This window comes from Colias croceus, chromosome 28 (assembly GCF_905220415.1).
Source record: "Colias croceus chromosome 28, ilColCroc2.1".
In the NCBI taxonomy this organism is placed as follows: Eukaryota; Metazoa; Arthropoda; class Insecta; order Lepidoptera; family Pieridae; genus Colias; species Colias croceus.
The window spans coordinates 682,229-701,697 of record NC_059564.1 but is presented as its reverse complement, the minus strand read 5'-3'; the positions used below and the strand labels follow the sequence as shown (position 1 = coordinate 701,697).

General features: G+C 33.1%; 1 protein-coding gene across 1 annotated transcript; it reads left to right on the top strand.

Annotated features, from left to right (window-relative positions):
* The first annotated feature begins 233 nt into the window (after positions 1 to 233).
* On the top strand, positions 234 to 18,858 carry LOC123704044 (chaoptin-like). Its single transcript, XM_045652300.1, has 19 exons — positions 234 to 390; positions 3,274 to 3,538; positions 3,937 to 4,106; positions 4,860 to 5,012; positions 6,095 to 6,198; positions 6,633 to 6,731; positions 7,238 to 7,339; positions 7,628 to 7,772; positions 9,055 to 9,309; positions 10,121 to 10,293; positions 10,603 to 10,806; positions 11,459 to 11,693; positions 12,517 to 12,716; positions 13,339 to 13,423; positions 14,064 to 14,259; positions 15,003 to 15,080; positions 15,719 to 15,916; positions 17,082 to 17,346; positions 17,887 to 18,858. Exons 2-19 carry the CDS (start codon positions 3,280 to 3,282, stop codon positions 18,326 to 18,328), a joined length of 3,363 nt encoding a protein of 1,120 aa, XP_045508256.1. The 5' UTR covers positions 234 to 390; positions 3,274 to 3,279; the 3' UTR covers positions 18,329 to 18,858.
* The last annotated feature ends 611 nt before the right edge of the window (positions 18,859 to 19,469 follow it).

Here is a 19,469-nt window from a genome sequence, read left to right as displayed (position 1 = left end):
CGTAGAATTGAAATAAACTAGACTATAATTCTCAATCTTTTCTCAATATATTGTTAAGTTTTGGATTTAAATTGAATGAAAAACGTTTCGTTTTTAGGAGGGTTTTCACGACTAAAATGACTTGTATTCGTTCGATACTTTTTTAAATAGACATATGTCACTGTCAAATTTGACAATCATCGAATTCGTGATTGACGGTGTGCGTCAAAAAAGTTTTCTTGCAAAGTTTTTTTTTTAGTGATCTGATAGAAGCTATGGAGAGGGGTATTTAGTTTTGTGATCTAATTATTATTGATAAAATACGAATTAATATTATGTCTGGTGATTAAGAAATAATAAAATTAGTTCAAAGATTTATAAAACCACCGAAACGTCAAAGGATTTCCACTGGTAAGTTTATTTTTACGTAAAAACCAGAAGTGAAAGTTTTTTCAAGTACATGCGAAGTTAGAAACTTGCATTATGACATATTATTTATTTCTTTGTCATAGAATCTAGGAATTTACAAGCAATGCCATTAGTAAATTGCATGGATATCGACAAATGGTATTTCAAATTATACTAGTATATAAACAGGTTTTTTAGCCTTGTAATAATAATATTTTCGATTTATACTTCCTATTCTGTGGTGTAGCCTTCGACTTGTTATTTACCTGCGAGCTTTATTTATGTTACTTATAATATTTTTATTTTTTTTCATATTATTCGGTAATGCCCAAGGTCACTTGCAAGATCTTGATAGTGGGAGAAGTAGGGGTTTTCCTTAGACGCAAAATATTTTGTAACTGCATCGTAAGGAAAGTGATATAATATTGGACTTTCCTAAGTTGTCCAAATAATGTGAAAGGTCATTTGTCCGACTTTTGGAAATTCCTACAAACCAATATTATTGATTGAAATTATCTTATGAAAGTAAAAGCTTTTTTTTGTTTAACTTTTACAAATATTTATGTGCATGATAATTAAAATTAAAAATAATATGATTGGTTTGTACACATCATCATCTAAAGGTGATCATGGAAGCTATTAAAATAGTGAAAGTAAATTTGAGAATGATTAATGATTTGATGTGTTTTGATTGTCATTTTTTTTATGGGTTTATGATTTATATTAATTAGGAAATATATTTTACTATCTTACCGCCCGCGTCTTCGCCCACTTTGTATAAAACCTAATAAATTATATACTAAAACCTTCCTCTTGATTCACTCTATCTATTAAAAAAAACCACATCAAAATCCGTTGCATAGTTATAAAGCATACAAAGGGACATAGGGACAGAGAAAGCGACTTTGTTTTATACTATGTAGTAATTTGTTGGGCATAAATAATGTTAAAAATATTATATGTGTTAAGCTTTTTATGTAGTACTAGCTGTGCCCCGTGGTTTTACCCATATTGCTCTGCTTCTGTTGGTCGTATCGTGATAATATAATTATAGCCTATAGCCTTCCTCATAAATGGACTATCTAACAGTAAAATAACTTTTCAAATCGGTCCCATGTTTCCTGATATTAGCACATTCAAGCAAACAAACTCTTCAGCTTTATAATATCATATAGATTTCTTAAGGAAAAATAAATACATACATACCCTGAAATTACATAACTCTTTTTATGTCGCAGTTGAGTAATGCTTAAACAAATCCTTTGTTATTAATAACTTAAGCTTCCTTACATAATGTAGTTACATAATGTAATAACAATGACACTATAATTATACTGTTTATCTTTTTAAATAATAATCTTTAATAATTAGAACTTAATAAATAATCTTGTATTATTAATAAAAAAAAAACATTAATATGCTATTTGACTAATCCATACTATATTAATATTATAAATGCGAAAGTAACTCTGTCTGTCTGTCTGTTACTCAATCAAGCCTAAACTACTGAACCAATTTTAATGAAATTTGGTATGGAATATTTTGATAACCGAGATTAAGGACATAGGCTTCTTTTTATCCCGGGAAAATGACGCAATCCCGGAAATCCCACGGGAACGGGAACTATGCGGGTTTTTCTTTGACTGCGCGGGTGAAGCTGCGGGCGGAAACTAGTTTTTTGTAAAATTTTGATGTTAATTAATTATTAATGTTGCAGTCAAATAGTATTATATACTCAGCATTTTACAAAATGCCGATTAATTTGCCTGTGATATTAATACAGCCGCCGCGGCCGCCGCGTTGTCTAAACCCTAATCCTACTAATATTATAAATGCGAAAGTTTGTGAGGATGTGTGTGTGTGTGTGTTTGTTTTCACGCAATGACTACTGAACCGATTACAATGACATTTAGCACACATATAGAGGGTAACTTGGATTAACACATAGGATAGGTGTTATGCCGGAAATCCCACGGGAACGGGAACTATGCGGGTTTTCCTTTGAAAACGCGGTCGAAGCCGCGGGCGGAAAGCTAGTAAATAATCAACCAAAACCTTCATTCTATTAAAAAAAAAACACTATAATATCTTGTAAACTTTGGTCGTTTATTTATTAATTCACTAGCTTCGGCTTTGGCTTCGCCCGCTTTGTCTAAAACCCTTATAATTTGTATACCAAAAGCTTCTTCAAGAATCTATCTATTAAAAAAAACAGCATCAAAATCTGTTGCGTAGTTTTAAATATTAAAGCATACATAGGGAGAGACAGACAGCAACTTTGTTTTATACTATGTAGTGATTATTAAAAACGTAAAATAATAAAAGAACAAGTGGGTAGTTGAATTTTAAGTACTTTAAACATTAAAAAGTTTTACTTTTGTCAAACTAAGTTAAACTAAGTAGGTAACTTTAGATTGTGACAAATCATAACATGAATCATTTAGTTACAAAGTATACCTTGACCAATTTATTGCTAAACCTGTCCCAGATGATTTTTCTTTATGTATAGTAAAACTTCATACCGCGTCATTATCAAGGATTATTATTATTCTAAGCTTTCATCAAAATTGTTGTAATTTTTTTTACTTCAAAACTAGTAACTATGTACCCTTATCACTATCACTATCACTACATAGTGTAAAACAAAGTCGCTTTCTCTGTCCCTATGTCCCTTTGTATGCTTAAATCTTTAAAACTACGCAATGGATTTGTATGCGGTTTTTTTTAAATAGATAGAGTGATTCAAGAGATATCATTACGCTAAGACCAACAGGAGCGGAGTCGCGCGGGTGAAACCGCGAAGCGCAGCTAGCTACCTACATAATACATTCCTACAGTTGCGTATTTTTCTTCAAGATTTTTTTTCACAATTTTTTTTTCTTCCAGGTCACAATGATAGTCACACTACTATTCCTGTCTAGTTTAGTTCCGATCCTAAATTCAGAATACATTCCCCCGGGACCAGCGTACACATGTCCGAAAGAGACAGAAAGCCACTTGCTGTATCCCTGCGTGTGCGAGAAAGGGACGGATGATGGATTGTTTATCAAATGTTCGAACACAGGGCTGTCTGTGATGAGCGTTGGTTTGGGGAATCTAGCTGGATTAGGGTTGCCGATTGAACGATTGTTGTTGCAGGAATGTAAAATATGTGAGTTAATTTTATTATATGGAAAAATCATAACGTATTTTATAACTTAGGTAGTTTTCTAAATTGTCTAATTTTGCTGAAGTATAGGGTAGATGGTTGAACTATTTTCATCGAATATAATTTATAAATACATATTTAAGAGAACTTTATACTAATTTTTGAGGAATATAAAAATTGTTTAATATATAAAAAAAGACGTGAGGCACTCGGGGATTGGGGCGGTAAAGCTATTGCATGCTATGCCTTCAAGCCACACCTCCGCCCGTCGGAGTGGGGAGCGTGAGGTTTTTTCGTTATGGAATTTCTCGATTCGGTCCCCGCGCTCAAGGCCCGCGATAGAAGCTATGCAATAGCTTAAAAAATAACCTTAATAACTAAATAAAAATATTGAATTCCAGCCCATCTCTTCGGACCCCTGCTCCATAGGTCTTCTGTTAGAGTACTGCAAATTATCGATACGCCCATAAAGTCGATAGACGAATATGCATTTGCCGGAGTTAATAGAACGCTGCAAGAATTGTATATGGTCAATACTAGGATTGACGAGTTTCCTAAAGAGGCTTTTAGGGTAAGTTTCAATGAACATTTGATTAATAAAACAAATTATCCATACTAATATTATAAATGCGAAAGTAACTCTGTCTGTCTGTCTGTCTGTTACTCAATCACGCCTAAACTACTGAACCAATTTGCATGAAATTTGGTATGGAGATATTTTGATACCCGAGAAAGGACATAGGCTACCTTTTATTGCGAAATATGTACCACGGGCGAAGCCGGGGTGGACCTCTAGTATCTCTATATATGAAACACTAGCTGCGGTTTCACCCCCGTGGCTCCGCTCCTGTTGGTCGTAGCATGATGATATATAGCCTATAGCCTTCCTCGATAAATGGGCTATCTAACACTGAAAGAATTTTTCAAATTGGTCCACTAGTTCCCGAGATTAGCGCGTTCAAACAAACAAACAAACTCTTCAGCTTTATAATATTAGTATAGATTATTTTAATGAGAATTTGTAAAACCACATTTATGCAAATAAAGATTATTATATTTATTTTAATGATAACAGCGTATCGATGGAACGCGGCCTATGTTGAATTTAATAATTATGTAGATAGCATGCATTTGCAAAAAAAAAAAAAAATAAATGGAAAAAGTCGATCACGAGGTGGGATTCGAACCCGCGTCTTTTTGCCAAACCGGAGCAACGCCTAGCTTCTCTGCTCTCGGCCACCCTTATTCTCTTCTCATCTCTTCCAATGTCTTATTCTCTTCTCTTTTTAATAACATTATTAAATTTATTGTTTTACAATTCCAGATTCTAGGCAACCTATCAATTCTGTCGATAGACGGGCACAAAATGAAGACTTTGAATAAAGATATATTTGCGGGTAGTTTGGCGGTTGGTAAATTGGAAAGGGTGCATTTGATAAATGGCCTCATTTCTGATATATCCCCTGATGCTTTTATGGTAAGTCAGTATATACCAATAATAAAATTGGAGTGTCTGTTTTTAATATAGAAATGATTTAAACTTAATGCACATGGATGTATATACTGTACATATACCATAATTGAAATTTTTGTCTGTCTGTTTGTTCCGGATAATCTAAAGAACGGCTGGACCGATTTTGACAGGAATTTCACTGACAGATAGCTGGAGCTATTTTTTATATCGATATTCCCGCAGTAGTATATCATTTAAAAACTCCTTCACGCGCGCGGGTAAAGCCGCGGGGCGCAGCTAGTATAATAATAAATTTTTATGTCAAGGAAATTATTAAGGAAGTTGCCATTTTACAGAATAAAATGATATGATCTATGGGATATGAATCACTAATACTTATTAATTTCACTTAAAAAAAGAGCTTGTGTGCCGAGCAAACACACGTGTCAGAAGTGAAACCTCTTTGGCAAGATACAAAAATACCAAAATCGTCGCTTTACTCCATGACGTGATGGTATTGCCATGACGCGACTGAAAGAAGTTACACTTCAAAAATATTAAATAATAGATTTGTCTTTACAAATTGAACATAACTGTAATTTAAGATACTTACAAACTTATTTTATATATAAGTTTTCATACTTGCTTAGCCTTGTGCTGCTTACAACCACACAATAATGTATTTAGTTACATAATAGTAAAACAATCCTACTTCACTACATAGTATAAAACAAAGTCGCTGTCTCTGTCCCTATGTCCCTTTGTATGCTTAAATCTTTAAAACTACGCAACGGATTTTGATGCGGTTTTTTTAAATACATAAAGTGATTCAAGAGGAAGGTTTTAGTATATAATAAATAAAGGTTTTAGGCAAAGCGGGCGAAGCCGCGGGCGGTAAGCTAGTATATTATAAATGCGAAAGTTTGTATGTTTGTTTGTTACTATTTCACTCAAAAACTGGAATTAACACATGGGACAGTCTTTATCCCGGAAATCCCACGGGAACGGGAACTATGCGGGTTTTTCTTTGATTGCGGGGGCGAAGCCGCGGGCGGAAAGCTAGTATATAATATTATTGTTACCTATATATATCTATTTTTTTGCAGAATTTGAAAAAACTACGCACATTAGATTTACATGGTAACAGACTGGTCACATTGAAAAGGAGTCAATTCAAAGGTCTCAGAGAAACTGAGGTTTTAGATCTTAGGTATGTATACTTTTAATTATTTTTTGTAGTACAAAGCTAAAGAGTTTGTTTGTTTGTCTCTCTCGTATCACGTTACTAGTGTATTTGAATAATAATTTTAAATTATTAACGTTATTATAATATTATGTATCTACCTACCTAATATTATTATGTCTAAAGGTAAAATTGTATTTATTTTTCGGTGAACCTTGTGTTTATAGTATTGTTTCCTTATATGTCAAATTTAAAATTTAATAAAAGAGTTGAATATAATCATAATAACATATTATATTAAAAAAAATCGAAATTCTCAAAATGGCGACATTTCGAAGTAGCTTGTTGTTCCCCACTTGGACATATTTTATGAAACTTTTTTTTAGTTTGGTTTTTTATTTTAAAAGACAATTTTGTTTATTGATATAAAGCATTTTTAAGTATTTTCTTATTTATTACAGTTACAATAACCTAACAAAATTAGACGGCAGTCATATAGGAGATCTGACTAAATTGGGTTGGTGTAACGCGAGCCATAATCAATTGCCTGATATTCCAAGGTGAGTTTATTTAACCGACTTAGAAAAGGGTTATTTTAAGCTATTGCATAGCTTCTATCGCGGGCCTTGAGCGCGGGGGCCAAATCGAGAAATTCCGTAACGATAAAACCTCACGCTCCCCACTCCTTGGGGCGGAGGTGTGGCTTGCAGGCATGTCATGCAATAGCGCAACCGCCCCAGTCCCCGAGTGACATACGACTTTTTTTTGTAATTTATGTGTGTTTACGTGAGTTTTTATATATTATCTATACTTAATATAATAAAGCTGAAGAGTTTGTTTGTTTGAACGCGCTAATCTCAGGAACTACTGGTCCGATTTGAAAATTTTTTTCAGTGTTAGATAGCACATTTATCGAGGAAGGCTATATATCATCACGCTAAGACCAACAGGAGCAGAGCAATGCGGGTGAAACCGCGGAGAGCAGCTAGTGATGAATAAATCGCGTTTAAAATCCGTTAAAAATGTGCAAGTTATTAGTGCTGTAATATCTTATTTATTATTTCAGAGGTATGTTCGCAAGAAATACAGTTATAAAAGTGGTTCATTTGGACAATAATAAAATAAAGAAATTGGACACGAACAGTTTTAGAGGGATGCGGTTTTTGAGGTAAGGATGTTTTAAAATATTTTTGTAATATATTTGTGTGATGTTTATACATCTTTATATATAAAAATGAAACCCGTTTCGCGTTGTCACGGCATAACGCGTGAACGGGTGGACCGACTTCGATATTCTTTTTTTATTAAACTCCTTGAAGTACGAGGATGGTTCTTATGAAGAGAAAACGTAAACATGTACCACGAGCGAAGCTGGGGCCGATCGCTAGTTTAAAATATAAATATAAAAATAATTAATTTTACTACCAATGATATAACCTATAATATTATTTTTCAGGCGTCTCTACCTCCAAGATAATCAAATATCCGATATTGGTCGTGGAACATTCTCAGCGGTGACCAGAATTGGCACGGTCGATTTGGCCCGGAATAAAATCACTAAAGTCGACTTTCAAATGTTCCAAGCTGTTAAATATGCTGAGGTGAGTTTAAGATAAACAAAGAAAGATAGATAAAAAGATAGGTTTATTGTTTACTAGCTTTCCTCCTGCGGCTTCACCCGCTTTGTCTAAAACCTAATAAATTATATACTAAAACCTTCCTCGAGACCCATTCTATCTATTGAAAAAAACCGCATCAAAATCCGTTGCGTAGTTTTAAAGATTTAAGCATACATAGGGACATAGGGACAGAGAAAGTGACTTTGTTTTATACTATGTAGTGATTTATTATGTAGATATTTTGTACAATTAAATTATGAGACTGAGTTAGTAAGGGAGAGTTCTAAGAAAGATCAAGAAACTGACAATCATGATCAAAATTGTCCGAAGCAAAACTATGCCTTCGCCTATTGGGCAGAGTTTTCTAATGAGCGATAAAATATACTGTGAACATTACGATTATCGTTTCGTCACTTTTTTGTCGACCTTTTAGTGGGTAAATATATATAGAGTCTACACTTAAGCGTAGTGTAAAAAGATAACATTTGGAAAACATTAAAATATGTATATACTTAGCATTTTTTTTAATTTAATTCTTTTCTTAAGGCGACTACACCACCGAAACTAGCGCCCCCCCAACATTTTATTTTTTTACTCCTAAACCAGATCAAATTTAAAAAATCTAGCTCGGTACTTTGCTAGTATATTACTTGTAGTATTTTTGGTATTACTTTTCATTATTTTGCATTCGGTAAATTAGGAGAACTTTTGATTACCGCCAAAAGTGGCCACTTTTGGCGGTAATCAAAAGTTCTCTAGAATAATGAACAGTTAGAATAGTGAAAAGTAATACCAAAAATACTACAAGTAATATACTAGCAAAGTACCGAGCTAGATTTTTTAAATTTGATCTGGTTAAGGAGTAAAAAAATAAAATGTTCGGTGGCGCTAGTTTCGGTGGTGTAGGCCTCTTAAATTGTATGTTTAAAAAGGGATGAAAATTCTTACAACTATTATTTCCTTCTATTATATTAATTTGGTTTAACTATAACCTATATATCCTATCCTACTAATATTATTAATGCGAAAAATTGTGAGGATGTGTATGTGTGTGTTTGTTACTCTTTCACGCAAATACTACTGAACCGATTACAATGAAATTAGGCACACTTATAGAGGGTAACTTGGATTAACACATAGGATAGGTTTTATCCCGGAAATCCCACGGGAACGGGAACTATGCGGGTAAAGCTAAAACGGGAAAAGCTAGTGTTTATCTAAAATATAGATTCTATATGGTGTATATTGTATTTTTTAATTACAGATAATAAATCTAGCAGAAAACAAGATAACATTAATAGAAAAACAGGCGTTCACAGATCTCTATCTAGCCACAGTGAATATATCACACAATCAACTCACTAAAATAGAATCTGGAGCTTTCCAAAATTGTAATAACATGACGTTATTGGATCTTAGTTATAATAACTTAACCGACATTGAAAAAAGTGCGTTCGATGAGAACACGTACGCGTCAGAGTTTCAAGTTTCATACAATGCGTTCACGGATTTTGGTCAGGTGAGTTTTTTTTTTATTTATTGAAGTGAAACTTCTTTATCGGAGTTGGAAAAAAATTTAGTGTAACATTTTTTCGTTACGCGTGACATTTTTCCGTTACGCGCCATCTTTTTCTTATCCCTACCACGCGTGATTCGACGTATTTCTGTATAGTAAATTATTTTTTGAAAAATAAGGTCATAAAGAAGTTTCACTTCTTATGTGTGTGTGTACACTAGTACACGCACACATTTTTTTTTGTTATTTTAGTTTTTATAGTGTTAAATGCTTTATATTATTTTTTATTAACCTTAATTAATCTTTTGAACTACTTACCTACTCAAAATATTATCGAAACTGAACTTATTAAAGCGTGTTTTATTTTAAATATATAAATATATTTATATTATTGACTGACCGGTTGGGTTGGTTGGTAGTGGCCCTGCCTTCCAAGCCAGAGGTCGTGGGTTCGATTCCCACCCGGGGCAAATATTTGTGTGATGAACATAGATGTTTGCTCTGTGTCTGGGTGTTGATTATCTATATGAGTATTTATTTTTACATGTATGTTTATGAGCGATCTGGTTTCCATAACACAAGCGAAAGCTTAGTATGGGATCAGATCGTGCCGTGTGTGAAAATTACCCTGAAATATTAATACTACTTGAGGGTAACTTGGATTAACACATAGGATAGTTTTTATCCCGGAAATCCCACGGGAACTGGAACTATGCGGGTTTTCCGTGGCAAACCCGAGCGAAGCCGCGGGCGGAAATCTAGTATATAATACTCGCGTAAAATGAAACACTAGATAATACTATATTTATTTCAGATACCAATCCAAAACATGACAGGCATACGTGTTTTAAACGCGTCGCACAATCAAATAACTGTTATACCAAAGAATGCGTTCCCGAAGTTATACGAATTGCATACAGTCGATGTATCTTATAATAAATTGGTGGAAATATCAAGTGCTGTGTTCCAGAATCTGTTTTCTTTGAGGTGAGTTGGTTAGTGAGTGTGTGGGTTAGTGAGTGAGTTGGTTAGTGAGTGTGTAAGTTAGTAAGTCAGTTAGTGAGTGCGAAAGTTAGTTTATGTAGGAGTTTAATGAGTGAATTGGTGATTGAACTAGTAAAGTACCTAGATAATTAAAAAAAAATGCATTTTCTAAACTTTAATTTTAAAATAAATTCATTAAAAACTAGCAAAGCAATTCTGTTTTTTTTCTTAAGGTGTAAAATTGCAAAGTATGGTGTTTTAATATAATTTTCAGTTTTATGTGTATAGATAAAATATTATTATATCTTCCAGATACCTAAATCTAAGCCACAATTCGCTAGAACAAATAAAAACATCAACTTTCGGCACGATACCGACAGTGTTGGAACTCGACTTGTCGCACAACAAGTTGACCGATGTGTCGCGCGGGAGTCTGGCGAAGTTGGCCAGTTGTCGCTTATTGGATATAAGCTTTAATAGCTTGGAGAAGATCTTTCAAATACCTATTAGTTTGGGGTGAGTAATCGATATTAATAATTGTAAAACTGTTTAGATTTTTTGTGCTTACAATTACTAATAGATTAGATTTTTTAGTTGTTCCTTAAATTTTAACTCTAAATTTCAATTTAAAAAAAATATTTCGATAAAGATTTTCCAAGTAACTTAGGCTACAAAATATGTAATAGTTAATATTAGCAAAACACGAATTTTATAATCATCCACATTTTTCTTATTCTATTTGTAAAATTTTTAATAAAAATGTAGTTAGTTACTTTACAGACTAATACCTATATATAATATGATATAATATTATGTATTTTAATTCCAACATTATCATTATTGTAAATAAATTAACAAAAAATCATAGATAATACAAAAAAAATGTGTGCGTGTACTAGTGTAAACACGTAAGAAGTGAAACTTCTTTATGACCTTATTTTTAATAAAATAATTTACTATATGAAACTTTACAGAAATACATCGAATCACGCGTGGTAGGGATAAGAAAAAGATGGCGCGTAACGGAAAAATGTCACGCGTAACGAAAAAATGTTACACTAAATTCTTTTCCAACCCCGATAAAGAAGTTTCACTTCAAAAACGAAACATCATGTATCTCTATATTTATTAATATTGATCCAATCTAAAAAATACCTTACATTTTCAGCGAATTAAACATAGCCTACAACAATCTAACCGAATTACGCGCGAACACGTGGCCGTCCATGAACGCGCTACTCCGTCTCAACTTGTCGCACAACATGTTGGCCGATCAGTTGACCGATTCGTCCTTTAGTGGGTTACTAACGCTACAAGTGTTGGATTTGTCGGCCAACATGTTGACGAGATCACCCTGGGAGGCGTTGAATACGTTGACAAGCTTGCAGTATCTGTATTTACAGGTTAGTTTTTTTAAAGGAATCGTTTATCTATATATATAAAACTCAAAGGTGACTGATATAGTGATCTATCAACGCACACCCTAAACCACTGGACGTATCGGGCTGAAATTTGGCATGCAGGTAGATGTCATAACGTAGGCGTCCTCTAAGAAAGGATTTCCCGAAATTCTTGCGGGAACTGGGAAAAACAGGGATGCACGTACAAAGTCGTGGGCGGAAGCTAGTTTAATAATAAATTTGCAGGTGAGATTTTTGTTTAATAATTAGTTGAGCAACTTATCGCGCAATATGTTGGTCGATCAGTTGACGGATTCGTCTATATGTCGGTCAACATGTTGACAAGCTTGCTGTATCTGTATTTGCTGATGAGATTTTTAAAGGATTTAGATGGAGTACGGACGAGAAAAATATGTAGATATTCATTTATTTTCATTTAATCGAAATGTTAACATCACGTAGGTATATTCAGTTTTTCAGTACAACAAATAAAGTAAACCTTAATATAATATCATATTGTTAGACGTAACTTTTGATTTAATATTTTTGTGGATGAATAGTTGTCAATGTAGTTGTCAATGTACCTTGTCGTTGACTTGCTGCGATTTATTATCAACTGTCTACATCAATTAGGTAGCTGTGTAGAATCGCAGTACATTCTTATATAACTTATTACATTCAAACTAATATTTAACCCGGCCTCGCGTGTAATTTCTTATATTATAGAATTTAAATTCTATGAATATAATAAAATGATTATTACTTTAAATTTCCCAGTCTACATTCTACATCATTACACAATCTCATCTAAATTTTTCCCTCACAGAACAACGAACTAACATCCCTCACTAAATCCGCGTTCGGAAACCTGCCAACAACATTCACGCTCGATCTATCGCACAACAAGTTGGCCAACATCGAGCGACGCTCGTTCGAGGGCATGCAACAGTTGCTCGACTTGTCGCTAAGGGGTAATGAGTTAAAGAGGATACCGAATGAAGCGTTTAAAGGATTGGTCGCTTTGAGGTGAGATTTTTCAGAGAAAAATTAAAAAAAAAGGAATAATAACCTCCAGGGCCCATCGAAAATTTCCACATTGTATTATATAGTGTATGTATTAAATTTTTATGTATTCAGGTTTTGTAGAATTTTTGTTTTTGTTTGTCTGTAGGCGCAGCAAAATATATATATACAGGGTGTCCCACTATTGGTATACTAAGCGCGAAGGGACTTGTAGTTTTGCACACACTGATCATGAAAAAAATACTTAAACAACAAAATTACGTCAAAAATTTTTTGCTAATTTTTTCTGAAAATACATGTTTTCTTCTCTAGCTTCGCGCAGCCGGCATATACCGCTTCTCTAATGTGAGCATTTTGTATATGAAAACATAATCTTAAACGATAGCTCACGTGCCGGTGGCAAAGTTGGGTGGGTTGCTTGTTATGGGTGTACACATAGTTTTAAGAATTCATCTATTTGAAAAAAAAAATGCGTCTGCAATTTTATAAGTATTTTTCCTTACTTAGCGTATGCAAAACTATAACCTCCTTTGAGCTTAGTATACCAACAGTGGGACACCCTGTATATTTAAAAAAAATAAGCAATAAATGAAAACATATTATAAAATGTATTATTTTGTTACAGACGTCTGGATCTTTCTCATAACTTTTTGGAAAAGATCGACAATAAAACTAATGGGCTGTTGGATGATTGTCTTTCACTTGAAATGGTAAGTCTATAATATGTATTATTACTAGTTGTGCCCCGCGGTTTCACCCGCATTGCTCCGCTCCTGTTAGTCTTAGCGTGATGATATACTAAGCCTTCCTCGATAAATGGACTATCTAACACCGAAATAATTTTTCAAATCGGACAAGTAGTTCCTGAGATTAGCGCGTTCAAACAAACAAACTATTCAGCTTTATAATATTAGTATAGATATTAAATGTATTAATAAATTATTAATAAATTGAAATGTTAAGTGTTCTAAAATGTGTTTGTTATTTCATATTTCTATCATCAGGAATTCACCATCACTACATAGTATAAAACAAAGTCGCTTTCTCTGTCCCTATGTCCCTTTGTACGCTTAAATCTTTAAATGTACGCAACGGATTTTGATGCGTTTTTTTAATAGATAGAGTGATTCAAGAGGAAGGTTTTAGTATATAATTTATTAGGTTTTAGACAAAGCGGGCGAAGCCGCGGGCGGTAAGCTAGTGAAAATATATTTGAATTATGTACGCCTTATCGTATTTTCTGCTATGGATGTTAAAATGGAATTTAATTCATCATAAAAAAAATAAAAATAATCACAATAAAACAAATATTTGTGTCTCAATGCTCAATAATATTAATTTTATTTACAGGTGAACCTAAGTCACAATCGCATAGGGTTCCTAACGAAAAAAATGTTCCCCGCCAGTCCGTGGATACCGTACAGACTGATGGAGATCGACCTGAGTCACAACGAGATACCCGTTGTGACGTTCGATTTGACGTATGGCGCGAAAGAAGTGAAAAAGTTAAATTTGGCGGCAAATTACATAAATGACATTAGGAGCAGTGAGTGATGTTTTTTATTTTGTGCATTGAGTTAATATTACTACGTATGGAGGAGACACCAACAAAATCTGTGCGCCATTTTATTGCTCTAATTAAGTTTTAAAAATTATTATCTAGTTAGGTACTTACCGATGAAAGTTATTCCTTTGCACTTTTCCGTATTATTTGTATTATTTGTGCAATATCGTAACACACACGAAGGCTTATTTGATGCGTTGGCGTATGTTGAGCGGAACATAAGTGATGTAGGCGGTGTCGTCTCCATATGTATATCTCAATGATTTTGTGTTAGATTTTTGGTTTTGGTGTAAAAATGATGTTTTTGTGAATTAAAAAAAATAGGTATATTTTAATATAGTTCATTTCACAGAATTAGAAATATTATTGTTTTCGATTTTGGAATTATTTTGACATTCGAAGATTTAAACAGATCTGTTCAATCACTCCATACTAATATTATAAATGCGAAAGTAACTTTGTCTGTCTGTCTGTTACTCAATCACGCCTAAATTACTGAACCAATTTGCATGAAATTTGGTATGGAGATATTTTGATGCCCGAGAAAGGACATAGGCTACCTTTTATTGCGAAATATGTACCACAGGCGTAGCCGGGGTGGACCACTAGTAAATAATAAATAATGTGAATATTTGTTTGAAAATTGATCTTTTCTTATACATGCTTTATTTGAAAAATTGACAGTTTATACATGAAACATTATATTATGTGTTAATTTATTCCAGATGTCCTAGGTAACCTGACATCTTTAGAAGTTTTGGATCTATCGAACAATCAAATAAAAGACTTGGTGTCTAGAAATGGTAAGTGTAAATTGTAATTATACTTTACTTATATAGTTTATTTAAGACTAGTTGTGCGACGCGGTTTTACCCGCATTACTCCGCTCCTGTTGGTCTTAGCGTGATGATATTATAAGCCTTCCTCGATAAATGGGCTATCTAACACCGAAAAATTTTTTCAAATCGGACCGGGAGTTCTTGGTATTAGCGCGTTGAAACAAACAAACACTTCATCTTTACAATATTGGTATATAGATTTTTTTTAAATTAATGGATTTCAAGAAATTGACCAATTTCCCACAAAGTAACTATTCTAATTGAAATTTACACTTTATTTGATCATCCTATCCTATCCTACTAATATTATAAATGCGAAAGTTTGTGAGGATGTGTGTGTGTTTGTTACTCTTTCACGCAAATACTACTGAACCGATTACAATGAAATTTAGCACACATATATAGGGTAACTTGGATGAACACATAGGATAGTTGTTATCCCGGAAATCCCACGGAAACGGGAATTTTGCGAGTTATTCTTTGAAAACACGAGCGAAGCCGCGTGCGGAAATCTAGTTATTAATCATAAATAATTTAAATAAATCTATCTTCTCTTTATCAAACGAAGCAAAGAAATATTAATTTTACGATTTCTTTTCTAGCGGACACAAAATTCAATCTACCAGAGAATATAACACATCTATACTTACAAAATAACTCTTTGGAAGTGTTGCCAATTGAGAATATAGAGAAATCAAAATATTTAAAAGTATTAGACGTAAGGCATAATGTGTTGAATAGTTTCTACCCGCAATTGGTGAAGAAAATCATGGATCAGGGATTGGAAGTTTATTTTGAAGGTATTTTTTTTATTTAATTTAATTTTTGGAGTAAAATGTATTATATTATTAACCGACTTCAAAAATAGGAGGAGGTAATATCAATTCGGCCGGTATGTTTTTTTTTTATTAATTCTTTACTCCGAGGTTTCTGAACCGATTTACGTGATTCTTTTTTTGTTCGATGCGGGATGGTGTCGAATTGGTCCCATAAAAATTTTATTCGGATAGGCCCAGTAGTTTTTGTTTTATGAGCATTTTTGTCTGTATTTGTAAATGTTGCAAGTGCAAGTTTGAAGTCGGTTGTTTTTAACGCAGTTATCACTTGTGTAATACTAGCTTTAATCTCGCTTCGTCTAAAACCTAATAAATTGTATACTAAAAGTTTCCTCTTGAATCATTCTATCTATTAAAAAAACGCATCAAAATCCGTTGCGTAGTTTTAAAGATTTAAACATACAAAGGGACATAGGGACAGAGAAAGCGACTTTGTTTTATAGTTTATACTATGTACTTTTAGTAGATAAGTAGGTGAATTAAATATGTGAAAAATTGTATCGAAATGTGTGTAGCTGTTTTTGTGAGACTAAAAGTCTCTGTTGTATTGTATTTACAAGATATTCTTATAGATTTAAATCGCGATTTATTCATCCATTTATTTTTGACTTATGTATTAGTGTTTACTTGAACCCAGAATCTTCTAAATCGAAGTTATAAAAATGTGAATTTTTGCAGTAAAATAGAATATGTACTAGGTATCAATTCCTGTGTTTTTTTTTTTATTTAATAATCACTTTTTACATAATATAAAAAACAATAAGAATAAACTTGAATAAATCCAAAGGCTTCTTTCAATCCATTATAAATTATTTATATATAATTATTATGTATTTGTATTATCAAGCCATTTCTCTCAAATATTCAAATTAATTATATATTGTTATATTACTTGACCTTAATATACTTTGACCGCCTCCCTTGTACAGTGGGGTCCTGGGTTCGATTCCCGGTGGAGACGAAGAAAAAAAATGTCTCGGTCTGGCAGGACACAGAAGGCTGAATCGATCGACGACAATCGATCAGTGAAACAAATGTATGCATAATGCATCTGCCCCTTACCCCACTAGGGGACATGGGACTTCACTTATATTACCTTGTGCTCCTTTAATTTTATCATTTTTTTCAGATAACAAACTAACATGCGATTGTTTCACACGTCCTTTAAAACACTACATCAATAAATTGCCCAAGCAACAGCAAATGGATATAAAATATAATAAATTGATTTGTTCTGAACCCCCCACTTTATTCAATACGTCGTTTATTGATATTGATGAAGAGAGATTATTGTGTGCTGGCAACATTGGGTTGGAAGATAAAATTAAGGAATATGGCAATACTGAGTATATGTTCACAGCGGAACCGGATTTGGCGTTTAGGGATATACAGTTGTGAGTTTTTTTTGTATTTTAATACTTGACTAGACTTAAATAGATTTAGAATGTTAGTTTTTAACTTCAAATAGCTGAAAAGTGTATTAGCGTAAGATAGACTTAGGCTGGTTGCAGAGCTTGACCGACCATCAGTGCGTACGTCAGTCGCGCTTGTCATATGTATGGAAATTCATAAAACCGTTCATAGCTAGACCGACCATACGCACGCGTATTGTCATGCGCATTAGTGTCATATCATACACATTGTTGATGCGTATCGTCAGGACCGACGGTTCGCACTGACGGTCGGTCAAGCTCTGCAACCAGCCATATTAATATTAGAATTTTTTTTCAAAAGTAACATTTCATTTTTGTCTATGAGATATAAATAATTTTCTACTGGTTAAACACTTTCAAAATTGGTTCGGTAACTTGAGTTTATTTATTACAAATTATATTCCCTCAGTTTACACTTTACACTTGTATTGGAAAATATATTTTGCCTATTAATAAAAACAGGCAACTCCATTCTAACTTAATTTTTATTTCATTTTTCAGCTCCCAACCAGCAATCTACGTTCACTGGTACATACTTACCATAGAAGATTTAGCCGATTTCTACATTTACATACGCGACAAAAACAACACACTTTATTATAGCAAAGACGTCTCATACAATTTACGATCCCTAACAATACAAGTCGATACGAGTATCCGAACGGCATTGCAAAATGGCGTCCAACTTGACATTTGTGTTCAAGCGAAAACGTCAAACGGATTCGCGCGGAAATATTTTGACAGTCAGTGTAAAAACGTAATTTCTAATTACGAGTCGTGGCCGAAAAAATTGAATGTTGATAAACGCAGATTGTCGCGGAAAAAAGTTAATTATGGCTGGTTTTCTAATAGTGTGCTGGGTTTAGTTAGTGACTCCATATTGATTACGTTGTGTATATTCCTCGGTGTATGTTTTAGGAGATTCGCGGATTTAGATATATGAAGTGTTTTGTTTTTGTTTAGTGGTTCTTGTTTGCCAAAGGCGAGACGTGAGATGAAATTAGTTACGGTGAAAAAGATACATAGAAGAAGTGATTTTTTGAAGTGAAACTTCTTTATCGGGGTTGGAAAAAAATTTAGTGTAACATTTTTTTTTACGTTACGTGTGACATTTTCCCGTTACGCGCGATCTTTTTCTTATCCCTACCACGCGTAATTCGACGTATTTCTGTACAGTTGCATATAGTAAATTATTTTTTTGAAAAATAAGGTCATAATGAAGTTTCACTTCTTACGTGTACTAGTACACGCACACAATTTTTTTTCTTATTTTTGTAATTTTTTTGATAAATCAATCCGCCTATAAAATTTTCCTGCATATAGCAATGAATATTGAAAAGGGAATAAATAATATTATGTGATGTTAAATTTGTTCCTTTTACTATTAACTTGTCTTTTACAAGCTTAGATAGCAACACAAGAAAAAGCTGTGTCATTTTTGAGTAGTTGATGGTGTTGACGAAATAACAAAATTGAGGGTAGATATGTTTTTTTTTAATATTGACGAAAGGTTCAGTGTGGACATACCATTTTTATATTCTTAAATACATTCCGTCCTATATGTGATACTCATATTTTTATAATAAATATATAATAACATATTTTTGTATATAATAATTATGTTCTATTTATCAATTTTATACAATATAGTGATGAAAAGTAATATGTTACCATTTTTTTACTTGTACGAAAAACTACTAAAAATGCGGGTAGTTTGACATTTCGGAAATTTTGAAATAACCATATCTTTGTTTTTATAATAATGTTCTATGTGATAAAAATAATAAATATAGAGAACCTCATGCACAATGTAGAAAAGAAAAATGGAAATAAGTCAAACATATTGTGATATAGTCTTGGTTTTAATTTTATGCTCTGTTTATTATAAAAAATTTTACGACAACAAATTGTACAAATTATTGTCGAAATTATTGAAGTTATACTTCTTTTGGCGCGATGGAGAAAAATGATGAGAGTGAATTGTTACGATGCGCGCGCACACCGACACCTAAATTTAACAGCATGAAGTTAGTTCTAGGTGGTATGGAAATTGATAACTATGTTCAAGTTGTATAGAAGTATAA